Raw genomic sequence first — 24,946 nt, 5'->3', positions numbered from 1 at the left:
GTCCGGTCGGCAACACCATTCCATCGTAGTTTTTACGATTGCAGACCTAAGGATGAGAACTCACGGATTGATTTTTACCTGTCCCACATAATCGAGAGAGCGTTTGACTAACGGGATCTTTTGGAGTCTACATCAGCGATGGTGCACCTAAACTTAAATAATAGAATATACGATCACTCTTTGTCTCTCTCTCTCTCTCTCTTGTCTGTCTGTTTCAGTGCAAATTTCTCTAGACTTTTGAGCAATGTTTAGTGGAAAAATAATAAGCCTTACAGTGAGTATTCAGATTTATACTGAAAAGTTTGTAATGAAAATGTATTAGGCCCAGTTTTTCAACCGACTTAAAAAAATGGAGGAGGTTCTCAATTCGACCCGTAATGTTTTTTTTCTATGTTTGTTACGCGATAACTCCGCCAATTATGAACCGATTTGAACAAATCTTTTTTCGGCGTATAGGTAATACCTCAAGGGTGGTTCCATTTAAAGGATGATGGGCATATTGGGCGTTAAACCAACAGAAACAAAAAGTATACTAAATTAAAGCTTAACACTAGTACTTCATTTCATAGTATGACAACAATCCTGAAATACGCGGGGATACGGAGATAGAGGTCGTTGAATATGCAAAGTTTCCATAGTATTTCACATCACATTAGGGTAATAAAAATAGTATTAGGTCCATTAGATTGCTTTTATCGATCATATTGAGAGTATTGTATCATATCTCACTATCGATTCTATATTTAGTATACCGAATAAATCATAATCGAATTTTCGATTGCAATAATCGATTATATTGCTGAAATAAGGAATTGAATTAACAATCAAATGATAGTAATGATGGTAATCAATAAAATTGATTAATCGAATTGTTAATCGATAAATCGCTATTTGGCAATATCGATTAATAATCGATCCGTGATCGATTATGCGACAACACTACAGCTTAACTGGTAGAAATCCCATTGAAACATGACTGTTTTCATGTCATTTCTCTAAATGGTCAGCTTAGACCTTTAGCTACAGACCTTAGACAGTATTTTTTATTATTTATTTGTGTCAGTGTGCTCTTCTAAAGAGTGTAAGACGATTGTATGTAGGTACTATTAAAATGTAATTTTAACTCATTGGTTTTGTCTCATATTTGAGGAATGTACTATGTATCATGAGTAGAGTCTTCGTTTAAAAGGATGCGAACGATTTAAATTTCAATAGGTAGACAAAATTGATAATTCTTAATTATCAAAAATTTAAGCTTTCTCCAGTAACACTGATATTATTATACTGTGACTCATCAAAGTCATCATTGTCAAAAATATTGACAAATCGCGAACTGTCACGGCCAAAAAACTGACACGCGTCCGTCCTCCGTAAGCGCCACCGCGCGACTGATTGAGATTGTCCAAGCTGTCATGGACGATTTTTTCCACATTTTTTAACATAGTAACTAAATAAGACGCAATATAAATATTTCATCCGTTAAAAGCCCTCAAGTTATTTCTGAACTTTAGTTTAGTAAAGGATTTAGAATCTCAAATCGCTTATTTTAAAAATAAAACCATAAATAGAAAACGAATAGAGGTAACTTTGGGAATTTATTCTATCGAGTCAACTTCATCAAATCGTGTTTCCATCCGTTAATAGCCCTAGAAAATATCCTCAACTATGCCCAATAAAAATCTTAGCCTTTAATTTTACTGTTTAGTACCTCAAAAATGAAAAATGAAAACCTCATTTTCGCCATTTTCTCTGCTACCCGGCCTTAAATATCAGAAAAAAATGTTTTTTGAACAATGGTTAGCTTGACTTTTAGTACATTTTTAACTATTAGTTAACATTTTGTTAATATTTACGTTTATTTTACTAATGGTTTAGTAGCAAAACTGAACAATTTGTTATTTAACTATGAACCAAAAAACTGGGCCTAAAGTCGTGTTGAAAAATAACCGCCATCAATTTCTCAAAATCTTTAACGCCAGACTCATGTGAAAAGCGCTCATGTGTTACCAGCCTAGCCACTTGTCCCTCTGGTACAATAACGTAATCATATCTCTTACTATAATAGACACGTCTTGGCCGCTTGCCAAGTCTAATAGACACGTCTAGTGTTCGGGGCTATTGCCGTACACAATAATAGTCGGCCGTTTAGTGTAGTGGCTCGAAACGGACTATTATGCCGAGAGGTCCTGGTTTCGATTCCCGGCCGGGCAGAAATTGAAATGATGAAGTTTACTTTCTGTGACGGGTCTAGGTGTTACCAGGCCTGTTCATCTCCGCGAGTTTACATCGAAAACAAAACACGCACGATGGCCCACCTACAGGATACTATTCGACAAGGCCTCACATACGAGCGAACATTGACTCACGCACGCGTATTCTTGTGTAGGTATGAGGGAAGAAAATAAATAAATGTGCAGTATTTAACTGCCTAAATAATGATAAAAACACAGAATGTACTTTTTTAAGTTGCCTCAAGACACTGAGATGTAAATAAGTAGTTAATATTATTCATGATAATTCATGCTAAATCATGTATTTCCTCTGCCATTTTCCGCAGTTTGGCACCTCATGTCACATAATTTTACCGAAGTCAGCCCTATAGCTTCGGCGCAGTGCCGATCACTGATGTTTGTCAACAAAATGGTGCTTGACTCTTGAGACAGGCTAAATTACACCATATTGTTAATGACATTGAGCATACATTTTTTTTAAATACCTTCGCGAAGTAAAACTTCTGTACGTAGTACTTATTTATTATTCTGTGGTGTTACTATCAATATTATATACCACCGTATTTAAAAAAATATATAAAAGTAGTATATCCGTTAAGCTAGCACCCATAACACAAGCATATTAGTTGCTTACTTTGAAATAAACGCAACACATGACAAGACAACCCTAGCGCGACTAGGGTTACCATATCTCAGGATTTGTCCTGAGATTTCAGGATTTTTAGACTCTTCTCAGGATTGCGGCCGGATTTTGTGAATCTCAGGATTTTTTGGAATTTCTAATGAAATAGGTAACATTGCCTACATTTTTAAGATGTATTTAATAAAAAATGTAATAAACTTAAAAATCTCCCTTCAACACTTATGTAATCCGCAATGTATAAATAATAAAAAGTGACTTTTTGAAATAGCTTAGTACGTTTTAGAGAAAATTCTCAAACTGAAACAAAATCTCAGGATTTTTCGATAAAATTCGGCCTTTTATCCGGACTTTTGATTTCTTCATCTGGCAACCCTAAGCGCGACGGCCGAGCGTGCGAGCGAGCGAGGTATGCAAAGCGAGGTACATACATGAGTTTACTTCTGTTATATTTTGTGCTTTGGGCCTAAATTGCGCTGACTGGAATTGTCCAGACATTAACTACGAGCAGCCGCCCGCGACTTCGTACGCGTGGATCCCGTTTTACCCCCTTAGGGGTTCAATTTTGCAAAATCCCGTCTTAGTGAGCACCTACGTTCTAAAAAGAACCCTCATGCAAAATTTCAGACTTCTAGCACTTGTAGTTTCTGAGATTTTTTGATGAGTCAGTCAATCTGTGATTTTTCGCTTTTATAGATATTTTGTAGTGAGCTCACTGTAACTTCATGACAAGTTTAATGATGGTTCGCGTGACACGCGAGCGGTCATGAGTTCGAATCCTAAAAGGACACAGCTGACAGACAACTGACACGAGCATTTTTTTTCTAAAGATTATTAGTAGGTACAATTTCTTTTTTGCACAAATTACTAAGCTAAATATTTATGCTTGTGTCACAAGTGGGCTCACAATAATAGTCGAGCTACGCGGCGGTGGCAATCGAACCCGCGTTGAAAAAAAAATCAAAAATATTTTATTCAATTTTGAAGTTGGTTGCACTTATGAACTGATGGCGTTCCTCGGATCACTTCACCGTTCGGCTATGGCTTTATTTTATAGTTAGGTACCTAAAAACATAAAACCTACCGTTTTACTTTGTATCTATCTATTTCATTATTTTTGTTCATTTAAAAACAATCGATTAGAATACAATCAACAGCACGTAAAGTCATTGTAAAAATAGCTACATTAGGTAATAAGGCTTAGCTCATATGCGCTATGTCTGCCTGAACTTGTTTATTTTTAAGCATTTCAACAGATTTCCTACTTGATAAAAAATAAGTCAACTAACAATAAAAAAGAACTAGAAAAGCCATAGACATACAATAATAAGTCAGTCATAATTCTTAATAAAATACGTTTCAATAGTATCACTGAAAAAACAGCTCAGTCAATATAAAAATAACGACCCAATACCCGAGGTACTTATTCAATTAAAAGATTCAATCAGACCACTTTAAACCAACAACCAACGCAACAAACAAGTAATCAAATTAGTCCTCATTTAAAATTAAAATACCTGACTCTTTTCGTTCACTTTATTAGGCAGGTAGGCTATTAGTAAGCTGAAAGACATCATTTGATTTTTGTATTGATATTATTCTCTTTGAATAAGGATTCCTGTCTGGCAATACCAATTACTTGGTTCCGACTTAAAAGAGAAATCATAGTAATGATAGGTAATAAATTTTAAAGTTTATACGAATTACTTATTTATTAACATCTACAACTTAGAAATGGTCAAGTTCATCACGCTAATATTTGTCACCAGCGGGATTCAAACCCCTAACCTATTAGGTTTGTAGTCAGGCATGTCATATTTCCAAGTCACCATCAGTTAGATAGTCCTACAATCATAAAAGCAAATGCAGGTAATATTTTTGCCCGTTCTCGTATTTCAAACTCAATAACTGGGCTGACGCAATCAAATTGAAAACCGATTAAAAAGTGAAGAAAATATTTGTCTTATTCAATCATGACTAGATCTGATACTTCGGAGAAATCTAAAATTTGTATTAGAGAGCTCGTACAATCGAATTTAGTTTATACGTTAAGGTGGGTCTACAGCAGTATTTCCCAAAGTGGGCGATAACGCCCCCTTGTGGGCGCTGCAGGCTTAAAGGGGGGCGGTAAGAGACCCAGAAAAAAAATCGGGACGTTGTGTAGAGGCTTGGGAGGCGTCATCTATTAGGAGGACTCTTAGACATCGACTGAGCTCGATTCTTGACTACAAAAATGGGGGGCGCTAAAAAATAATTTATTCTCAAAGTAGGCAGTAGACTAAATAAGTTTGGGAACCACTAACGCACCGAGCGCAAGCTGAGCGCTCTACTCGCGGTCTCAAGTGTGGACTTAGCCTTGGCGCAGACCACCGATTTTTTATGGAGATGTATGAAAGTGCGCACATTACACCGATTTGTTATCGATTCTTCATACATATTAGAATCGGCCTAGGTTTACAACGAGCCTACAACAATCATAGACAATTAGACATAGTAGAGCGCGATGCAAATCATAAAACCGATAAAGCGATTCATGTCAAGCACGGGCCAAACTTTCGTTCGAGCCTCGTAATTCAGTTCACTCTATACCAGGGGTGGCCAACCGGTCGATCGCGAATATTAGTCCAGTCGATCGTGGCAAGACAAAAAATACTACATGATTGTGTCCTAAACTATGCTGTTCCATTTAAGATTTCAAGAAGTATGTAAGTGTTAGATTGCCCAGGGTTTCGTTAGTAAACAGTAGATCTTATATGTCTAATTAAGTTGGCCACCCCTGCCACGGTAATACTTATGATAGTATTACCGTGTCCCAGCTCTATACGAATTTTGGCTTGGCTCGTGCTCCGTTCGTCCCCGCTCGTGCTCGTAGGAATATAATGTGTGTAAGTACTTAGCACGATCTTGCTTGTTAATGAGAGCTTTGAATCATATTTAAGCCAATTAGTGCAAATACCCGTGTAGTGTGGAACTTATACAACTCAACGAATTCACGCTGAGAGTTCACGTGAGTCCTCTGCATCGTACAATGCATTGAGATTACGTTTGAGAAACACCTCATACTGGAATATCTGTATCCCTTATTCTCTTTTGAGAGACTGAATTGAGCGTGAAATAGTTTGTGACAATAAGAGTGGCCAAAAATTTGACAACACAATTTAACAGTAATTTTTAATCTTACTCCAATGGAGAAGTTTCCAATTTTCACTCACGTCACTCAAGATTCTTTCTTAGTAAAATTGTGTAACCTTTTTGGACATATCCAAGACCTGGCCATAATTTATAAAAGGAGGCTTTGTGATTATAGTGTCATTTTTAACAATGCGTTAGGGGTGGTAAGCATTGTGTTTGATACTTGAACAGGTTAGCCTGACGTCACGGCACCGCCTATGTTTAAGTTCCACGCGTAAATATTATGTAGGTAATTTAAATAATTAATTTCTCAGCCATATATTCATGGATTTCAAAAATAATTTCACTGGCTTTTTAGTTTTGGTCTATATTTTAATCCCATTCAGTGAAATACAATGTTTTCAACATCTCGAAACTTCTCCATTGTAACAAATATTGTGTCGCCAACGTTTTGGCTACTTTGGGTATCACAACCTATTGACTGTATCGATTGATGGAAACTACCTACACATTCGGATCTAACTCCAATACTGATCGTATTGGAGCTGTAACTAGTTTTATGATGTTTGGTGACTGAATATTATAATAAACACAACACATTTGTGTCTCAAATAAAAATGAGAAGATTTTTTTAAACACTCAAAGAATCTTCTTATTAACTTTTAAAGTAGGTATGTTCGCCAATCCCATGGGATTCAACCCAATCATCCTATGGACATTACTTAGGTAAGTAGCACCATATTATACCATGTTCACGGGTTCATAATGTCGCAGTAAAATCGTTCGCAGTAAAGTTTTTCGATGTAACGTAACATCGCAGTAACAAGGCATCGATATAACAAGGTTTAAAGAACATTTATTTCTCATTAAAAACATTACAGTCACTTACATGGAAAATTAACAAATTTTATGTAGGTAGATAATTTACAAGTTGTCCAATAGCCAGAACAAGCAGATGTACTTCTGCGGGAACCGTCCTAACAAACCTGTACTTACGTGAACTTTGTTGTACATTCGTATAAACAACAAGGCGTCGCAGTATAGTAACTTCGCAGAAAGGTTTTCGAAGAAACAAAATTCGATGTAACGTTTGTCGCACTCACGTAGGTAACCAAAACACGTTTGTAATGTAAAGTTGAGTATAGACTAGCTAAGACTATTCCCACCTCTCGTTCCCTCCTCTCAACTCCTGTGTAGTTAGAATCTACAGCTTGACCGCCATTAAAACCCAACCAATGAAGGTTACGTTTGTCCCGGGGGAAAGTTAAACTGTCATTAGACCCGCAACGCAATTAATCAGAAGAACATAGCAGGAGTTCGAAATTAAGGTTCGACTTCCCTCCATTGCAAAACGGATGACAGGTGACAAACAAAGGTTTAAAACCTCTAAGAAAAGATTATGCACCAGGAACAATTAATATCAATTAAGGGGGCCTATCTTATGAGCTATTAGCAACTAACTGTCAATAATATTTTGTGAAAAAGGTATAGATAGCTATAGACTAGCTAGAGCATTTATTTGCTTGTAACAAAACAACAAATCGCTCTATAAAGGAATGTTCTTTCCTTATATTACATAGAAATTCTCGATAAAATGCTCAAGTTCAAAATAATTACGGAACCATAATGAAGCCATATTATACGCTCGCTTACGTGAATATGGAAAACATTGTAACATGAAATCAACAATGAAGGCAATTCGACGAGTGGTTTATAAATAAGAGATAATCCTGTGCAATTTCGAATTCGAGGAAAATAAAAACAACAAACTTTTGTAAGCGATCCGTGGAAATTCTTCGTATCCCAAATGCAAAACTCCAATAACTTTTTGTTATTGTTATCATTAAATCTGAAATGCAGAGTTCTAGTTTTTAATAAAACTGTTAGAAAAACTAAAACCGGGATTTTTACCGGTGATGTTTTGTTTATTCGTTCCAGAGTTTTCATCAAACATCAAATGTATGTGTATTTTGTGCCACAAATCCAATCACAACTTGATATTCGTGTTGGCCTAACATGAATATAATTTTGACTCAACCTGTTAAAAACATAACGCTCTTCTGGCGCAATGGGATAAAAAATCTATGCGAATCTTGTCCACGCACATTCAAAATTGTCGGCCTTTGTGATGCAATGAAACAGCTTGCCCATTTTTTAAATTTTCAAGGCACTTTCTGTTTGCAAGAAGTAAGAAGTTAAACTTTGTGTCTTCAAGCTATCGCCTTCATTATAATGAAGGTCTAGGTATACCCAGACCTTACCTATTAATGGCGACATTCTGTGTGCAAATTCCATGAAAAATAAACTTTACTACCATTTCAAGCACTTACTTTATTGCTGTCTATATTTCATTGCACCTACATAATGTTTTTATTTTCAGAAATCAGACAAAATCAATTTTGGACGCTCAGTTCCAGTTACAAAAGCTGTCGCCCGAGGCTCGTGCCCAACGCCGCGTTTCAGGTGCCCTTTATAAATATTCATCAAGACACAATATTGCGCTGCGCTTGTTGTGATTCGTTGCAAGTAAATTTACACAACTTTATAGTGAACTGAAACGTAGCTGTTGTGACTAACACATATATCTACATTAATATTAAAAAGAGGAATTTGTTTTTTTTTTGTTTTGAAACTACTGGACCCATTGAGATATAGAAAGATGCCAACTAATTCGCTGAGTTTGAAACTCAGTGTCGCATTGGAAATTCACACACACAAAGAAATCAAAATATGTGCTCATTCCACTGCGGTATCAGTACTCAACGTTCGAATAATCTTTAGTAGGTAGGTAGGTACTACGCAAGCAATGTAAGCTGTTTACATTATGACGTCGCTGCTGTCATCATTGCTTTCACGAGCAATGTGTTCGGTTTTTGTGCATATAGTCCAGTCAATGAATGCTTTAACGACGGTGTAGAGAGAAATCCGTGGAACATAATTTCTGACCTCGGGACTTTATTTAGACTAGTTAGGAGGTGAACATAGCAAAAGTCCCCGCTCTTAGCCCTTGAGCCGGCGGGGTGAGGGGGGTTCAAAGGTACTACTTTTCGGTTTTTCGCTTAATCCTCGGAAACTATGCGTCCTAGTGACATGACTACTATGAACCAAAAAAAGCTTATTCAATTTGCTACAGGTGAGACAGTCAAGTTTTTCTATATCTTTTATAGTTTTCACGGGATCTGCTCTAGAAGGTCTGTAATTTTGGAAATTTTATTTTTGTCTTACATGTTCCCATCAATAGAAAATCGACTAAATCAACATTAAGCAAATATTTAAGACATGCGGGAGCACGTTAAGCCTAGTTCCAGGGAGGGGACTGCACCGTGCGTATATTTAGACGACCCAATTGGAGCCACTTTTGACTCCTCATCACTGAAAAACTACTGTGCATTAACACTTCAAATTTGGCTCATGTGTTGAGACTTGCAAGATAAACATCAGCTTCAAATTTCATAAATATACCTCAAACGGTTATTTAGGTATTGACGTTCAAAAATCGACATTTAGAACACTAAAATCTATCTAAAAATGTAAAATGTTAAAATTTACTGGTTTTTTATTTGTTCCTTTGTATTTACACATCTACCTATCTGTATGCCAAATTTGAACCTTCAAGGTCATCTGGAAGTTGTTAGAATTTGGTCTATAGGTCAGATATGTAGATTTTTGGACGTCAATACCTAAAGAACCGTTTGAGGTATATTTATGAAATTTGAAGCTGATGTTTATCTTGCAAGTCTCAACACATGAGCCAAATTTGAAGTGTTAATGCACAGTAGTTTTTGAGTGATGTGGAGTCAAAAGTGGCTCCAATTTATTCGTCTAAATATACGCACAGTGCAGTCCTCTCCCTGGAACTAGGCTTAACATGCTTCCGCATGTCTAAAATATTTGCTCAATGTTGATTTAGTCGATTTTCTCCTGATGGGAACATGTAAGGCAAAAATAAAATTTCCAAAATTACTGACCTTCTAGAGCAGATGCCGTGAAAACTATAAAAGATATACAAAAAACTTGACTGTCTCACCTGTAGCAAATTGAATAAGCTTTTTTTGGTTCATAGTAGTCATGTCACTAGGACGCATAGTTTCCGAGGATTAAGCGAAAAACCGAAAAGTGGTACCTTTAAACCCCCCTCACCCCGCCGGCGCAAGGGCTAAGGGCGGGGACTTTTGCTATGTTCACCTCCTAACTAGTCTAAATAAAGTCCCGAAGTCAAAAATTGTGTTCCACGGATTTCCATCTATAATGCTTTATTGACTGGACTAATATAGCTGCGATACCAGCCCCGCTCCCTTGTCACATCTCCCTTTAGTTTCTGTGATCTGTGACTTTTTCTCTCACCATGAATCCTAAACTATTTCTGATGAACATCAAACTAAGACACTATTCTGGCGGTACGAAATGCGCGGGGTCAGCTATGAAAAATTACATCTTACTAACTAAATACTAGTAAAAGGAACTGTAAAATAATAAAATGACATGATTAAAACATCATGTATACCTATTACCAGAGTAAAATAAAATTTAGCGTTGAATAGCGGTGAGTTGCCCCGAATTTTGTCAGTGTGTGCGTGCGCGCCGCATAGGTATTGGCGCGCGCTCGCATACAAACCGCGCTCGGTACGTTTCTATGAAGTTGACCTACTCATTTGTATTTACTCTGCTATTACGCTGCATGCCTCATACAATACACAAGTTGTGCATCTGCTACTATACGAGAGCATTGTCATTGTCTTTGCATACAAGACTTGGTTGATGCATTTACTGAACTAATTTACGCATGTACTCGTAAATTCCATCACGAATGCAGTTTTAAAACTTATCCGGATGGCACAAATGAATTCCGTTTGGGTTGAAGGTTTTTTTGTTTGCGCAGGCTCTGGGCGTGAGGTGATACGTTCGGTAGTGTGTAGTGTGGACTCGACCGGAAGTGTGTGCCGGAGTATTGGTGCATAAAGTGAGGAGAGAAAATATACTTTTTTTGTAGATAAAAAAAAACTTTAAAATACTTGTGAATGTTGATATTAAAGGCATTACCCATTCACTACATAGTATAAAAATTAAATGAAGTAGCTTTCCGTTGTCTGTCCCTGTATGCTTAGATCTTAGTCCAGTCATTTGGTAGTTTTACTTGGAAAGTTTTCCGGGAGTTTGGAAAATTGATATTTATATAGAATTTGATTATGCTCTTTCCGAATTTAATTTTTGCGACCTCGTATGATTGCCGCTCGCGCCCTCTTATTGGAAAAATGCTGCTTAGTAGCAGTTTTTAAATTTAGTTTCGACTCAAGTTGAAAAGAAATTAAAGCCCAACATAGAATTTTAAAATGTTTATAAAGTTGTAATAATATGGGGTGACCAGCAGCAAGGTGAAGGAGTAAAATGTTGCATGTTTATTTTTAAGTTTAAAGTTATTTTAATTTAAAATTTATACCTAAGTCCCGCGAGTTTTTAACTTGCTCGTCTATTGTGTCAAGTTTTTTATAATAAAGTTGTTTGTCCGAAGTTTTATTACTGAAAAATCTTCAACTAGAATATAAAATCCCACACAATTATAGAATGAGTTATCTAACAATCTAAAAAACCTGAACACAACATGCGTTTCACTTTATGCTTGCGGTTAATTTCGCAAAATCAAGAACTAAAATCGCGGTTTTTAATTAAATAACAACTGAACGGTTTCTTCGTTCCCGTTGTTTTTTAAGCTGAAAAATACGTAGATGATACGCATTCACAGTAGGAAAATCATTCCAATATCTAATCCAAACCGGTGTGGTGTTTCACCGCAGAGAATGGTCATTGTGAGGACGTCAAAGTGGACACTGTGCTTTGACTTATTGTTGGAACATCGAACTAAACAATATTGTTGTTGCGAAATAGCATTCTCAACAACTACGCTTAGTTTGGTGTTCCACTACACAGTTGAGTACTTTATGAACAATGGTGCATTTTTTACAATGAAAGTCTATAACTCCTTATGGAACTAACTACTCGTAGTGTATAAGAAACATGTTCAAAGATTGTCTATCGTAAAATATGTTATAGGCAAGTTTGTACCACCATTTTTAACCGGCTTCAAAAAAGGAGTGAAGTTGAGAAGTGTCCTTTTGTATACGATTTCTTAAGAAACTTGATGTTCACGTACATTTTATTATGTCTGTAAAATTTATATTGTACGAGATATCATTTAATAATTCACGTTTCGGTAAAGCCAAATCCGTTTAGAAATATATTTTTTGTAAAAGGAAAAGTGGTTTTTCACACTAGCAAGATTTCACACAAAGCCTAGTAGACGCGAGGGGGTGCAGCCATGCGTGAAGTATGGAATATTACGAGTATACTAGCTGTAAATTCACGGGGGTAGAGAAAATTTTCCAGTTAATTCCATTTTTATGAGACTACGTCCAGTGAAATGGTGGTACCTACTTATAGGTACACAAAAAGAAGTCTGCCTCTTTATAATATTTTATTCGTTTATAAAATCTTTATTTGCTTCAAGAATATTATATTAAATGGAATTTTCCTTCGCACGTCCTTCAATGGATAACCAGGGTTGTCATGATTGGAAATATTTAATATGAAATAGGGCTCTGCCAATTCAAGAGATGAACATTATTACCTGTGTTACATAATATTTTTATATCTTAATTTGCGCCTGTTTTGTACAACGAAATTAAAAACATGAATCGAATTCGACCGTAAAATGTTCTAAAAATTTTGTAAAATTGAGTTTATATACGGAACAAAACTAGTTGCTAAATAATAACTTGGACTAAATAATATCTTGAACCCTGATCTAGTTTCGGGGTGTTCTATCATTTGTAAATTGTAATACTGCAGACCTCAGAATTAAATAGATATTAGATACTTAGGCATGTGTTTTAATACAACATGAGGGAAATATATTAAATCACAGTTTAAATACTTACTTTACTCTATTTTGCCAAGTATTACTGGAAAAATAACTATAGGAATGAAATTCTAGAAACGAGCCGGACGTTAGGATGGATAAAGCAAAAGCAAAGGCTACAAAACAAAATTGACTACTCATATTTTTTAAAATTACATTTTGATTTCTCTTACTTCAATATCGAAGCTCTTCTCAATTATAGGAAATAACTTGAAACTGGATAGGTAGGTAGATTTGTCGAGAAATTGATGAGTTTGGAACTGAAGTGAAGTGGGTAAAATCGGGGATGAATACTTTTAAAGGGAATTGTTAATTGGCGATCTGAAATCTCATTTTTTCATTTGGTAATAAACAAACTGACTGATATTGGCGCGGGAGTACCGTAGGGAGGTACTCGTAGGTGCTCGTATCAAGATTACTATGTATTCATTACTATGTATTCATTAGGCAACATTTGTTAATAAACTGTTTATGACTAGTGTGAAACAAGTTTACCATAAACACAGGTTTCTGAAACTTGGCCGTCCACACTGACTTGATCTCCACTCATGGCGGGGAGCACGGCAAGATGTATCATAAACAATGTTTCATCACCTATGTTTATGGACTGTTTAAAAATTGTTTACAGAGATGATTAGACATTATGAAACATTATTTATAAACAGTGTTTATCAACAAATGTTACCTAAAAATGAATACATGGCTTAAGTGATGTGTCCCTTTTGATCAAATAAAAACATTAGGTACTTTTCTGGCCGTCATTCTTCTAAATTCTTTAGGTTATTTTTCGTGTGTTCCATTTGAACTACGATACACATGAAGTAAACATTATGATACCTTAACTAGTTGTAATAGATGCGATTTTTCTACAAAAATGTGTAATCTGATGTCTGATGAAGCGCTGGAGATAGATCAACGAGTAGAGCGAGCTACGTCCTTGCAGCGGTTCGCGTGGCCTTTGTTCAACGGTTTCGACGATTATTTTTACGAGTTATTTGGCGTAAAAGCTTTGAAGCACACTTGTTCGTGAAATTGGAGTGTGGAGTAGGTTCCAGAGGGATTGAACACCTGTTGAACGTGTCGGGCGGTTCCCGGGAACCCGAGAGGTCATAAAAGTTGGCGTTAAGACAACGAGAACGCTTAACGTTCTCAAGAATGCTTAGCGAATGAAGGCTCGCGTGCACAAGCAGTGTAGATTAATCTACGTGTTACCTACGAGTTTCGACTGAGTGAAATGAGCTACTTAGATGCAAGTTGTGGAGCCAACCAAAGTACATGAATGTGTGTATCGTTCGTTTCAGCCAAATGACGTCCACTGCTGGACAAAGGCCTCCCCCACGGCTTTCTATAACGACCGGTCCTGCGCTGCCCGCATTCAGGTTCTTCCCGCGACCTTCACCAGATCGTAGGTCCACCTGGTGGGTGGCCTGCCCACGCTACGTCTTCCAGCCCCGTGGGCACCACTCGAGAACTTTTCTGCTCCAACGGCCTTCGTCTTGACGAGCTATGTGCCCCGCCCACTCCCACTTGATTTTAGCAATTCGGCGAGCTATGTATGAAAACATACCTATAAGGCCGCTGCCTAAAAAGACAAAATGTATTAGGTAGGTATGCTAGGCTGGAAAGTGGCATCACAAGAAAGAAAGAAAGAAAAATATTTTTATTTAGTCCAAACATCCTTAGACTACTTACAACAATGTAATTACTAAGTAGTTAAATTTGAAACAAAATGGCAGCCGCTCAGCATGTGCTATGCCCTAGGTCAAGACCTAGAGTACGAGTATAACGCTGGTATTCTGTGGCAGCCATATCAAGTGGGTAGACATTAATATTTAAGTTTTACATAAAACAAAAAAAAACAGTGCTCTTCAAGTGTGTGTTGCGTATGTAATGTATATGTGCAATGTGCATGTGTGTGTTAGTATTATTAATCCTACCTAGGTCATGTAAAAACAACCAGATTGACCACAGCCCTACGTATTAGTAATACTTGGGATCGGTACTATACCACTGCAGTCGCTCAGAATCCTATATATTTTTTAAGATATTTACTTATTTAGGAATAAATTTAGTTTACAAATTATCCTGTTCATCAAGTAGATATTTTCTCAGCCGTCGTTTGAAAGAAACAACAGATTTGGAATTTCTCACCCGTGGCGGCAGGTTATTCCAATACTTTGTAGCGGCATATCGGAAGCTACCACTTTAATTTGTTGTAAAGGTATGGTGGTGTCTGAGTTTTTATGACATTGCCTAGCAGTCATATTTAACAGGCGGTTTTGGTTTAAGTAAGGGGTTACGTTACATCACTACGCGTCTAGCAACGTGTAGGTGGTACGTCGATGTAGCACCGAAACGTGTGTAGGCAGTTTCACGGTTAATCAGATAATATCTTGGCGTAACACGTAAACGAAGTGTGAAAAATCAGTTTAAAACCGAAGCCCTGGTATACCTACGATACATTGCTCCCACTAGCTACGTCATTATAGATTTTATCACTTATTTTTGTTGCAGAGCCACACACCCATAGAGACATAGAGAGATGCCAGCTAATGCGCTAACTCAGTGTCGCATTAGAAATACACACACAAAGTAATCAAAATATGTGCTCATTATCCACTGCGGAATACGTTCGAATAATCTTTAGTACTACGCAAGCAATGTAAACTTTACATTATGACGTCGTCGTTTTAATATCAGAAAGAACTAAAATTTTCATACATATTTTTAACGCAGTGGATGTCGAATGCGTTTGATGTAAACTCACACTACGCCCACTGTACTTATAGCTTTTGTGTCACTATTTAAATGTTAGAAATTGAAACGTTTATTCAACTCGTAAGTCGTTTAAAACTTAAGTGCCTTTTTCAAGTTTTAAGTCTAATAAAAAATCTTACTGTCGTTTTTTACAAGATTATGTTTTATATACTTTTACTTAAGCCTCTTCATGTCTCAACTATTTGAAAGATGGCAAGAAAGAAAAAAAATGTTGAACACTAGTTGAATGCTTGGCTAAACCTTTTCATGTATCATTTTTCAAATAGGGAAAAATAAAAATAATTTGCTGAACACGGCATAATTCTCGCCCACTAGTTCGTCTATTTATATTATCCAGGTAAAATGTATTATAAATACTTAAGGAGATTTACAAGCTTATAGGATTAATCTGGAAACACTTTAACCTTGAGCGTAGGATTGTTAAGACCCGATTATTTTTATTGATGCCAATTAGCATCATAAGAACAAAATTAACCACTCGAACAAACAAAATATTATTTGAGTTTTTTCAATATTTTCTATCATAATACCCTCCAATTAGTAATGAGAAAAACAAAAAGATGAGCTAAAATCAATACTTCTTTTCTTTTCGTGAAAAACACTCTTGTATGTTCTACGAGTATACTTTAATATTCTAAAGAGGAAAGATAATTTGATTGTTATTTGTTTGTTTCAAATAGGCTCGAAAACTACTGGACCGATTTGAAAAAATATTTTACCTTTAGAATCCAAATGATTTTCTGAGTAATAATAGCCTATTTACTATTTTCAAGAGTTAGTTAAATCTTCGATATTTAGAGATTTAATAAAAAAATTAGACACCTCTTAACCTCTTCGAAGTTCGCCGAGCCAGCTATTGACAAAATTTATAGGTGTCAAACCGGATAAGTTCAGAAATTAATTTAAAAATTTGTAAAATTCTTTCACCGTTATTACAAGGAGGGACCATGGGCAAAAAGTTTAACATTGGCATTTATCTTATATTTATCGCATTCTTTTGCCAGCGGCTTCTAATTTTCAGTTTGTCACAGATCGTTAAAATTATAGCCTTTATGTTATTCTGATTATTACACTAGTTGTGAGAGGTCTTGGCATCTTACTTGATGGAAAGTGATGTTTAGGCTGATGTTGATAATAAATAATTAGTGACACTCAAAGTGGTCCAACAACCTTATTCCAATAAAATTGTAACAAAGACGTTTGTGAACTTTTTCTATTTTGGATGTCACGAACTATTAATGACGATGACTGTACTACAATATTTCTAACATTAATCATCACGCACTTGTGTGAATGAAAACGATCGAACGAACGCGAAGTTGTTACTCTCCGTTTTTACTATGTCAATAGTGCGCGCTAAATTGGTGACATAGTCTGCATATCTCAAAGGCCGCTGCACGCGTTTGTGAAATCGTATTATTATATCAGTCGAGCTCCAGACGTATCTCAGAAGCTATTTTGATAACGATCGTGCAGTATTTTAATGATATGGAAATGTTACATTTAAAATTTCCATTTAATATTTTCATTGATTATCGTTGTGTTATTAACTTTTTGACCACTTTTATTTGACGCTGCTGTATAACTAAAACGGTCGAGTGAAACAAAATGTGTTTTCGTTTAGAGTACACGCGCGGACTACTATAGTAGACCAGGGTAACATTTTACGCTATAACTTTTTGAAAACTTGCGCCAGAGAGCTGGCATTCCAGGAAAGCCTCGTTTACTAAATTTGTCAGTAAGCCAGTAAAGCTTGGGTCGCTAGAGTCTGCGCACTTTTCTAAAATTGGCCGTCATAACTGCGGGTCTACTAAAAAGCCCGAAATCACTCGACAAAAAAATTATGAAAGACTTGCAACAAATGGATTTACACCGTGTACCAGGCCGTAGAAAGTCATGAATACTATGACAGATAAAAAACTAATCATATTTTTTCAGTAAATTTTTTTTGTTAACATTGGTCTCAGAGTGCAATTTTGGTCCAAAAAATTTACAACTTTTAAATCTGTTTATAATGTTTGATCCCAAATAGTTATAAAAAGAAACTTTTATAATAAAATAAGTATAATAAACACTTTTATCATTTACATAATTATTCTATTCATAAATTGCTTACAAACTGATTTACAGTGATTTTAAATTGGCTTACCAGAGTAGGCCGCGCGTGTATTCGTATAAAAAAATGGGCGCGTGTACTGCAGTGTTAAGGCAATTCTCTTTTTTTTATTATATGTATAACTATATTCACAAACAAATGCAACATATCGGTAACTACACTCGACAGCAAATAAATCGCACCACCCGCGACAAGCACTTTCAAACGTATGCATCCCCACTTCACACCAATATTGGTACCATTCAAAAGCCTAGTTCTAAACTTCATTTCATTATAGGAAAGGTTTTTACCCCAAAAATGTTTCTTTAGAAGGATCCAGAGTCACTTCTTCAAAAAATAGATAGTTACGCTTGAGCCAACTTTTATGGCTATAAAACTGTTAAGTTGGGATTAATCGCTATCCATCTGTTAAAGAGGACACGTGTGATCATTATTTGGTTTTATAACCATAAAATTTGGTCTAATTGATCCCAGAGGTGAGCCCAAAGTGAGGTCTTTTTTCAAGTCACATTTATGGTATATGTTAATCATTTATTGAGAAATTAAATATTGTTTTTCTTTAAGGATATTTATTGGGCTTTCAAATAACACCAATATTGTTGGGGCATCATTATTGCGTCAAAAGAAAATCTTTAAAGTTCGCGTCGCGGGTGGTGCGATTTATTTGCTGTCGAGGTATATAGTTTGTCTGCAGGATCTGACAGTCTTGTAAATATTTAAATTAATATTTTAGTCTTGAAAATAAACTATTTTTTAAGCTTCGCTATAAATCAATTTCTGTCTGGTCAAAAATTATGGTAATTTTGTGTATAGGCATAGGCAAATGGTAAATACGAAATTGCATCAAAATTTCGTATTTACCATTTGCCTATGCTGTAACTTCAACAATACCCAGTCTCACTTTTTTATCCTTTGGTCTTTGCTATACCTACTATTGAAAATTAATATCAATTATTGTGTTGTGACTAGTAGGTATTTATGTTTAAAATTGACTTCAGGCTATCGGTATCAAAAGTTAACTGCCGTGACATGCCTTTTAGTTCGAAATAAAGCAAAAGGACTCATTTCGTAGAAAATCTTGCAAATTAATTAGTAAGATTTGCGACGATGTCATTGAAATGATGAAATTGATTATTGATGAAAATTTATTAACCCTCAAATGCGTGGTGAGAGCAAACCATTTTCGAACAGTACCTCTAGTAGGAAAAACTTTCGAGTTCGTTTCGTTGCGTATTCAAAGTGTCATCGAAAAATTTTGTATGAAAAATTAAACAGCGCCCCCTAGGGCGGCTATAATATAGGGGGCGCTGTTTAATTTTTCATACAAAATTTTTCGATGACACTTTTCCTACTAGAGGTACAGTACCTCTAGTAGGAAAAACTTTCGAGTTCGTTTCGTTGCGTATTCAAAGTGTCATCGAAAAATTTTGTATGAAAAATTAAAGTACCTCTAGTAGGAAAAGTGTCATCGAAAAATTTTGTATGAAAAATTAAACAGCGCCCCCTATATTATAGCCGCCCTAGGGGGCGCTGTTTAATTTTTCATACAAAATTTTTCGATGACACTTTGAATACGCAACGAAACGAACTCGAAAGTTTTTCGTACTAGAGGTACTGTAGTCGATTTTCGAACAGTCGATAATAATCGAACTAAAATTTTAATTTATGCAAAATATTTCATAAATTAAGTTTATAATGTAAAAATGTATTTCCGATGTTGAAAATTATTTCACTTGTTTGAAAAGGCATGATGACATAGTATGATTATCAATTAAAGCTATACCAGTTATAATACCATATTAATGAGCATGAATAATATATTAGATTATCTATTACTTATTTCGAATAGTTGATACAACTAATAGGTACCTACAATAAATAGGAACAACATACATGTCATTCAATAAAATATTGTTCAGCTACCATATCGATATGGATTCCAATAAAATTGGAATTTTGCTAAATATTCCCATTCATTTAGAATTTTATGACAGAAACATAGTTAAATTTCGTAGTCACGCTTCGTTTTTTTGTCGGATACGCACCATCGGTCTGAGATTCGTCAATGGCATTCAGCTGTTATTTTAGGACCGACAAATACTTACCAGCTCGGGGAAACCTCAGCGGCATTTGAGTTCGAGACAGCGTTCTCCCACGGAGGTTTCGACTGCTTCTGAAAACCTGCGCCGCCCCCCGCGAACATAAAGAACACTGGCACAACACTAAACACAACACAACCAAACCTATTGTTTACATTTCACACAATCCAAACTCCACAGTATTTTAGAATACGTTTGTATTCTTGGAGATGCTCAATCGCTACTCCGGAGTGAGCGCTGAACCGCTAGGTTTATTTTTAATCCGCACCGCTTTTTTCACATTTGCGTAATTACAGACAAATCCTATGATTTTTACGAGCGGTCAATAAACGGTCGGGGGAATTCGTTCGTTTGTGATGTCACTCATTGGGTCAATACTAAATTTCTCTTTACCTACCCTCAGTTAAATCGATACGTATTTATTACATGACATAATAACAAACGCCAAAGATCAGAGAAATGTAAGTGTTATTTATTCTAAATCTGTTGTTAATTATTTTTTTCATAATATCGATTTTTGTAAATGTAGAGTATACGATTATGCTGTGCTAGTTAATTACAGTAATTATCGAGAATTAGAACGAGTATATTTAGATGTCCCAGTAACCATTGGATGGCAAGTATCAGTCTAAATATATAACGTCTCGTCATTTACTATATTGTCTGATCCATTTCCGTCTATGTGACGAAAATAAAGCGTGCTCCTGAACACACTACAGTAACTACTTACTTAGACACATCATACGTTAAGGATATTATTTTGTTGTATCAAATAAAGAATTAGTTTTTAAACGATCAAAAATAAATTCAATGGTCGCTATTGGTTCACGGACCACTTCTCATACAAATGTGCCCAGTCTCATTTATTCATTATTTTATAGCTTTTCCCGCGGCTTCACCCGCGTGAAATTTAGTTTATCACAGATCGTCATAAATTATAGCCTATATTATGTTATTCTGGGTTATAAACAATTTTGTTCAAAATCCGTTCAGTAGTTTTTGCGTGAATAAGTAACAATCATCCAGACATCTATACAAACTTTTCAGTCAAAATATACTAAATAATAAAAAAGAAAAGGTAGCCCTTATGGGGAAGTGCCCCTTATCTTTTGGGCCCTACCAGCGCTTCGAGACAAACATATGGCAAATGCTGAGAAGAAACGCCGGAACAAACTCAGTTCACTCTAGTACAGTATTCACCCTAGCCTTGAAATAAATAGAGAAAACGGTAGAAGGTAGCTTACATTATTGACTCAGAAGCAGTTCTCTGTATTAACAGATTTTTTCTGTAGAAAATGTTTATTAATTTCCACCAAATACAACTGCAGTCCTCGACCAGCTTCACGGGAATAAAACCAATCAGAAAATATTGCGTAACTTCCACGGAAAGCTACCCTCGGCACGTAATAGAGACCGTTTGTGAAAAAGCAATATTAATCACTATTACAAAATCAGACTTGGGCAGAAAGCTCACTTCGCGAGTGAGTACCTATCAGTGTGTCCAGTATAAAATCTTATTGACCATCTTTGACGACAAAATGAGCTTCGATAAAATTTTATCGTATACGCTTTACTCTTAGTTAGTACTTAATTAACCCAATATACTCGTGTCTACTCAGCCGATACACGCTGCTAGAACCCGCTTCACACAGTTGATCCAACCACAGTAACATCACAACAACACAAGGGATGTTTCCTGGGTCAAAAAGCAAGAGTTTTAATTAGTCCGTCAGTTAACTTTTTAAAAAAATACTCTACACGTATTTTTCACTTTTTCAAACTAATGAAAATTTAAAGAGATAAAGCGCGCCAAAGTTCATAAGAAGAGGCCCGTGACGTCAATGCTTGCATAAAAGTGCCGCACGTTGTGACGTCGTGCGGAACTTCAACGCACCATAACTATGTAATTATTTGTTAGATTGACAAATAAAAATATATGTGTCCAATATTTTTTGATATTAAACATTACGGACTAAACATTTTTTTTTACGAAACTAGCCCATTGTGACTAAGGCTGGGTTGCACCATCTTACTTTAACTTTGACAAACGTCAAAAATCTGTCATACTCCATTCAAAAAGCTCCGGTTATTGTTACTGTTATGGTATAAATGAGGTGGTGCAACTAGACCTAAGTTTCTTGCGCTGCTTCTTCTCAGCACTGACTTTATTGAGCCCGTGAAGCGCTTCCAGGATCAGTAACCAGTTTTTCGATATCTTGTATAGTATAGAAATAATCGGTGAGATCACTTATCGTTCCCACCCTGTATAGCTTAGAGCCTTCCTCGATAAATGAACTATCCAAACAAAAAGAATTTTTCAAATCAGACCAGTAGTTCCTGAGATTAGCGCGTTCAAACAAATTCTTCAGCTTTATATTATTAGTAAGTAAGTATAAACCTATAGATTTGACAAATAAGACCTGTGGGTCTAGACAAGTGGGACTTTTTGATCAAATCGAAAATCGAATCTGTTGAAACTCCATACAAAAAAAGGCTTTTCGACCATCTTTAGAATTAAAAACTGTCACATTTGGCATTTTGTCTAAGGGGCAGTAGTTCCAGAGATTAGCGCGTTGAAACAAATAAACTTTTCAGCTTTATATTATTATTTCACTGACATGTATACTCGTTAATGTAGGTAGTTTCAGGTTCTTTGAAGATGTTGTCTATGTAATATAGTTATTGCTTTGATGCCTGCACCATACTATCTGTATCACAGAAGTATGAAGTTACGGTACTGCTTTGAAGCCAGCGTCTATGTAGGTATATTGTCGCTTCAGCCTTGGCTCGTTGAGATACTATGTGTATACAGCAAGCTGGATAGTGGGTATTGCGTGTGTTTAGTGCTCTACACTGATAATATACAGGGTGTCCCAAAAAGTAGTGTCAAGCCGAAGCCCAGAGGTAAAGCACTAGGGCTATCCAAATCACCCCCATATGTTCCGCGATTATTGATAGTCTTCGAGTTATGATTGTTTTAAATTTCTGTGCTTAGGTACTTTTTTGGTCACTGTGGCGCGATTAGTCAAGTTACATGCCTGAGTATTTTATTATTATTAGATGAATACTAGACCTAGCTGATTCAGAAGTATTTACACCCATAACACGAATGGAAACTAAAATCCAGGATGTTGTAAAAAATATCATAACTCGAAAACTATCAAAAGTCGCGGTGATTTGGATAGCCCTAGTGATGCTCTACCTCTGGGTTTCGGCTTGACACTACATTTTGGGACACCCTGTATAGAGGAAGTATTTCGTTAATTGTTAGTATTGTATAGGCTGCGAAACTACAAGACCGAATCTTTTCATCATGAAAAAAATCTTTCACGATTAGAATCAATTAGTGTTTACTCTCATTTCAAAATCAAAATAACATTAAAAATAAATAATAAAAATAAAATAAATATCCTTAGACATTTTACACTGCGCTTCTAGTCCCAAACTAAGCAAAGCTTGTACTATGGGTACTAGACAACGGATATAAACATACTTAAATACTTCTTTTTTGTAAACACATACTTATTATACATAGAAAACACCCAGTCCAATACAAACAAATATGTTCATGCACACAAATGTTTGTACTGTGCGGGAATCGAACCCGCTACCTCCGGAATAGTAGTCCGTTTCGAACCACTACACCAAACGGCCGACAAATAAATAATATCGTTTTAAATTGTTCTGGGAAGAATAACTCGATAACAGGACTAAAATTTTCTATACGGGCAACGCAGGACCGATCGTTATAGAAATCCATGGGGGAGGCCTTTGTCCAGCAGTGGACGTCATTTGACTGAAACGAACGAATGAACGAAACTTCTATTAGACAACCCTACTAAATAAACTTGGTCTTAAGTTAAATTTTTTAGCATTAAAGTAAATATTGAGCAATTGAGAACTGAGGGCCAATCATCTGATGGGATTTTCTTTATTTGCAGTAACTATGCAGAGCTCTCATTTTCGTGTGTAGCCCTACAATTTACCTTCTAAATATTACCACTCATCAAAATCATCTTATTTGGTCAGATTCAGTAATTTGGTATTTGATTTTATATCACAGTTCATCTGAGGGACCACATTCGGCGAGTTGTAGCGTCCAACTTACAACATCTACAAATTTATCATTCTGGCTACAGGTTCTGCTAAATCTATGTATACGAAACCTTCGTTTTCCAAAGTGGCCTCTCGTAGGGAACGCACATAGCTAGCATGTTGACTGTAAATATGTTATTGCGATTTCCTAGAATCTGCAGTTACCTGCAATATCAAAGTATCAATCAACATTTCTAAGAATGCTGAATTCTAGTTAATTTATGTCGTACAAGGTCTTGAGCATCGACAAGTAACTACGAGTATTTTAAGATTTGCTCTCTATCACAGATGTAATTATTGTATTAGCTATTGATATTCCTATCTATTTATAAATTCAAATTTTTTATTGCATATTAAGTAGGTGTTTAAAATTCTGTCTCAATCTAAACAATGAGCTCATAACTTTAAAACCCGTTAATGGGTATTGCAATATTAATGGTGAGAAACTTAGGTTTGCTAGCAACTTACATAATAATGTTAGATACCTGTCTTAACCTCCTGGGGCCCGGGAATTATTTTTATCGTGAATTCATATGAAAACTATCCAAATAGTATTAATAATTGATATAATTATCATACAAAATAAAATAAAAATTTTTATCTGGAAAACGGCAATTTTCTCAATGTCATTTATTTACGACATCGGTTCCCAATGTCAACGACTTTTTTATTTAATGTACAGGTGTCCCGTAATAAATTGCACAAAAGTAATTCCTAGTTAAGTTTCTTGACTATCTACAACGAATTTGAATCGATTTTTGAAATATATTGAGATGCCAAAAAATTTTTTGCTATATTTTTAATTTTTTTCTGCCTGTACTTACTTTTTTCTATGCAGTGGATGCAACTATTGATATTTTTAAGTACCTTTTCGTTAAAATGTAGCTAGATAGATTTTTTATCAAGTTTTATGTCATTTTTGGGCAATAACATTGCATCTCT

General features: G+C 35.7%; 1 protein-coding gene across 1 annotated transcript in view; it reads right to left on the bottom strand.

Annotated features, from left to right (window-relative positions):
- Positions 1–20,085, bottom strand: part of shaker (potassium voltage-gated channel protein Shaker) — a 466,602-nt gene extending 446,517 nt beyond the window's left edge. Inside the window, exon 1 of the mRNA XM_028321153.1 lies at positions 19,916–20,085. Within this exon, the coding sequence (XP_028176954.1) occupies positions 19,916–20,013 (98 nt within the window). The 5' untranslated portion in view covers positions 20,014–20,085. The remainder of the gene's footprint in view (positions 1–19,915) is intronic.
- Between the last annotated feature and the right edge of the window lie 4,861 nt (positions 20,086–24,946).

The sequence above is a fragment of the Ostrinia furnacalis genome, unplaced genomic scaffold (genome assembly GCF_004193835.3).
Source record: "Ostrinia furnacalis isolate ACB-3 unplaced genomic scaffold, ASM419383v2 OfSCF7471, whole genome shotgun sequence".
NCBI lineage: Eukaryota > Metazoa > Arthropoda > Insecta > Lepidoptera > Crambidae > Ostrinia > Ostrinia furnacalis.
The sequence above is the reverse complement of the archived record's forward strand: the minus strand, read 5'-3'. Positions and strand labels throughout refer to the sequence as shown.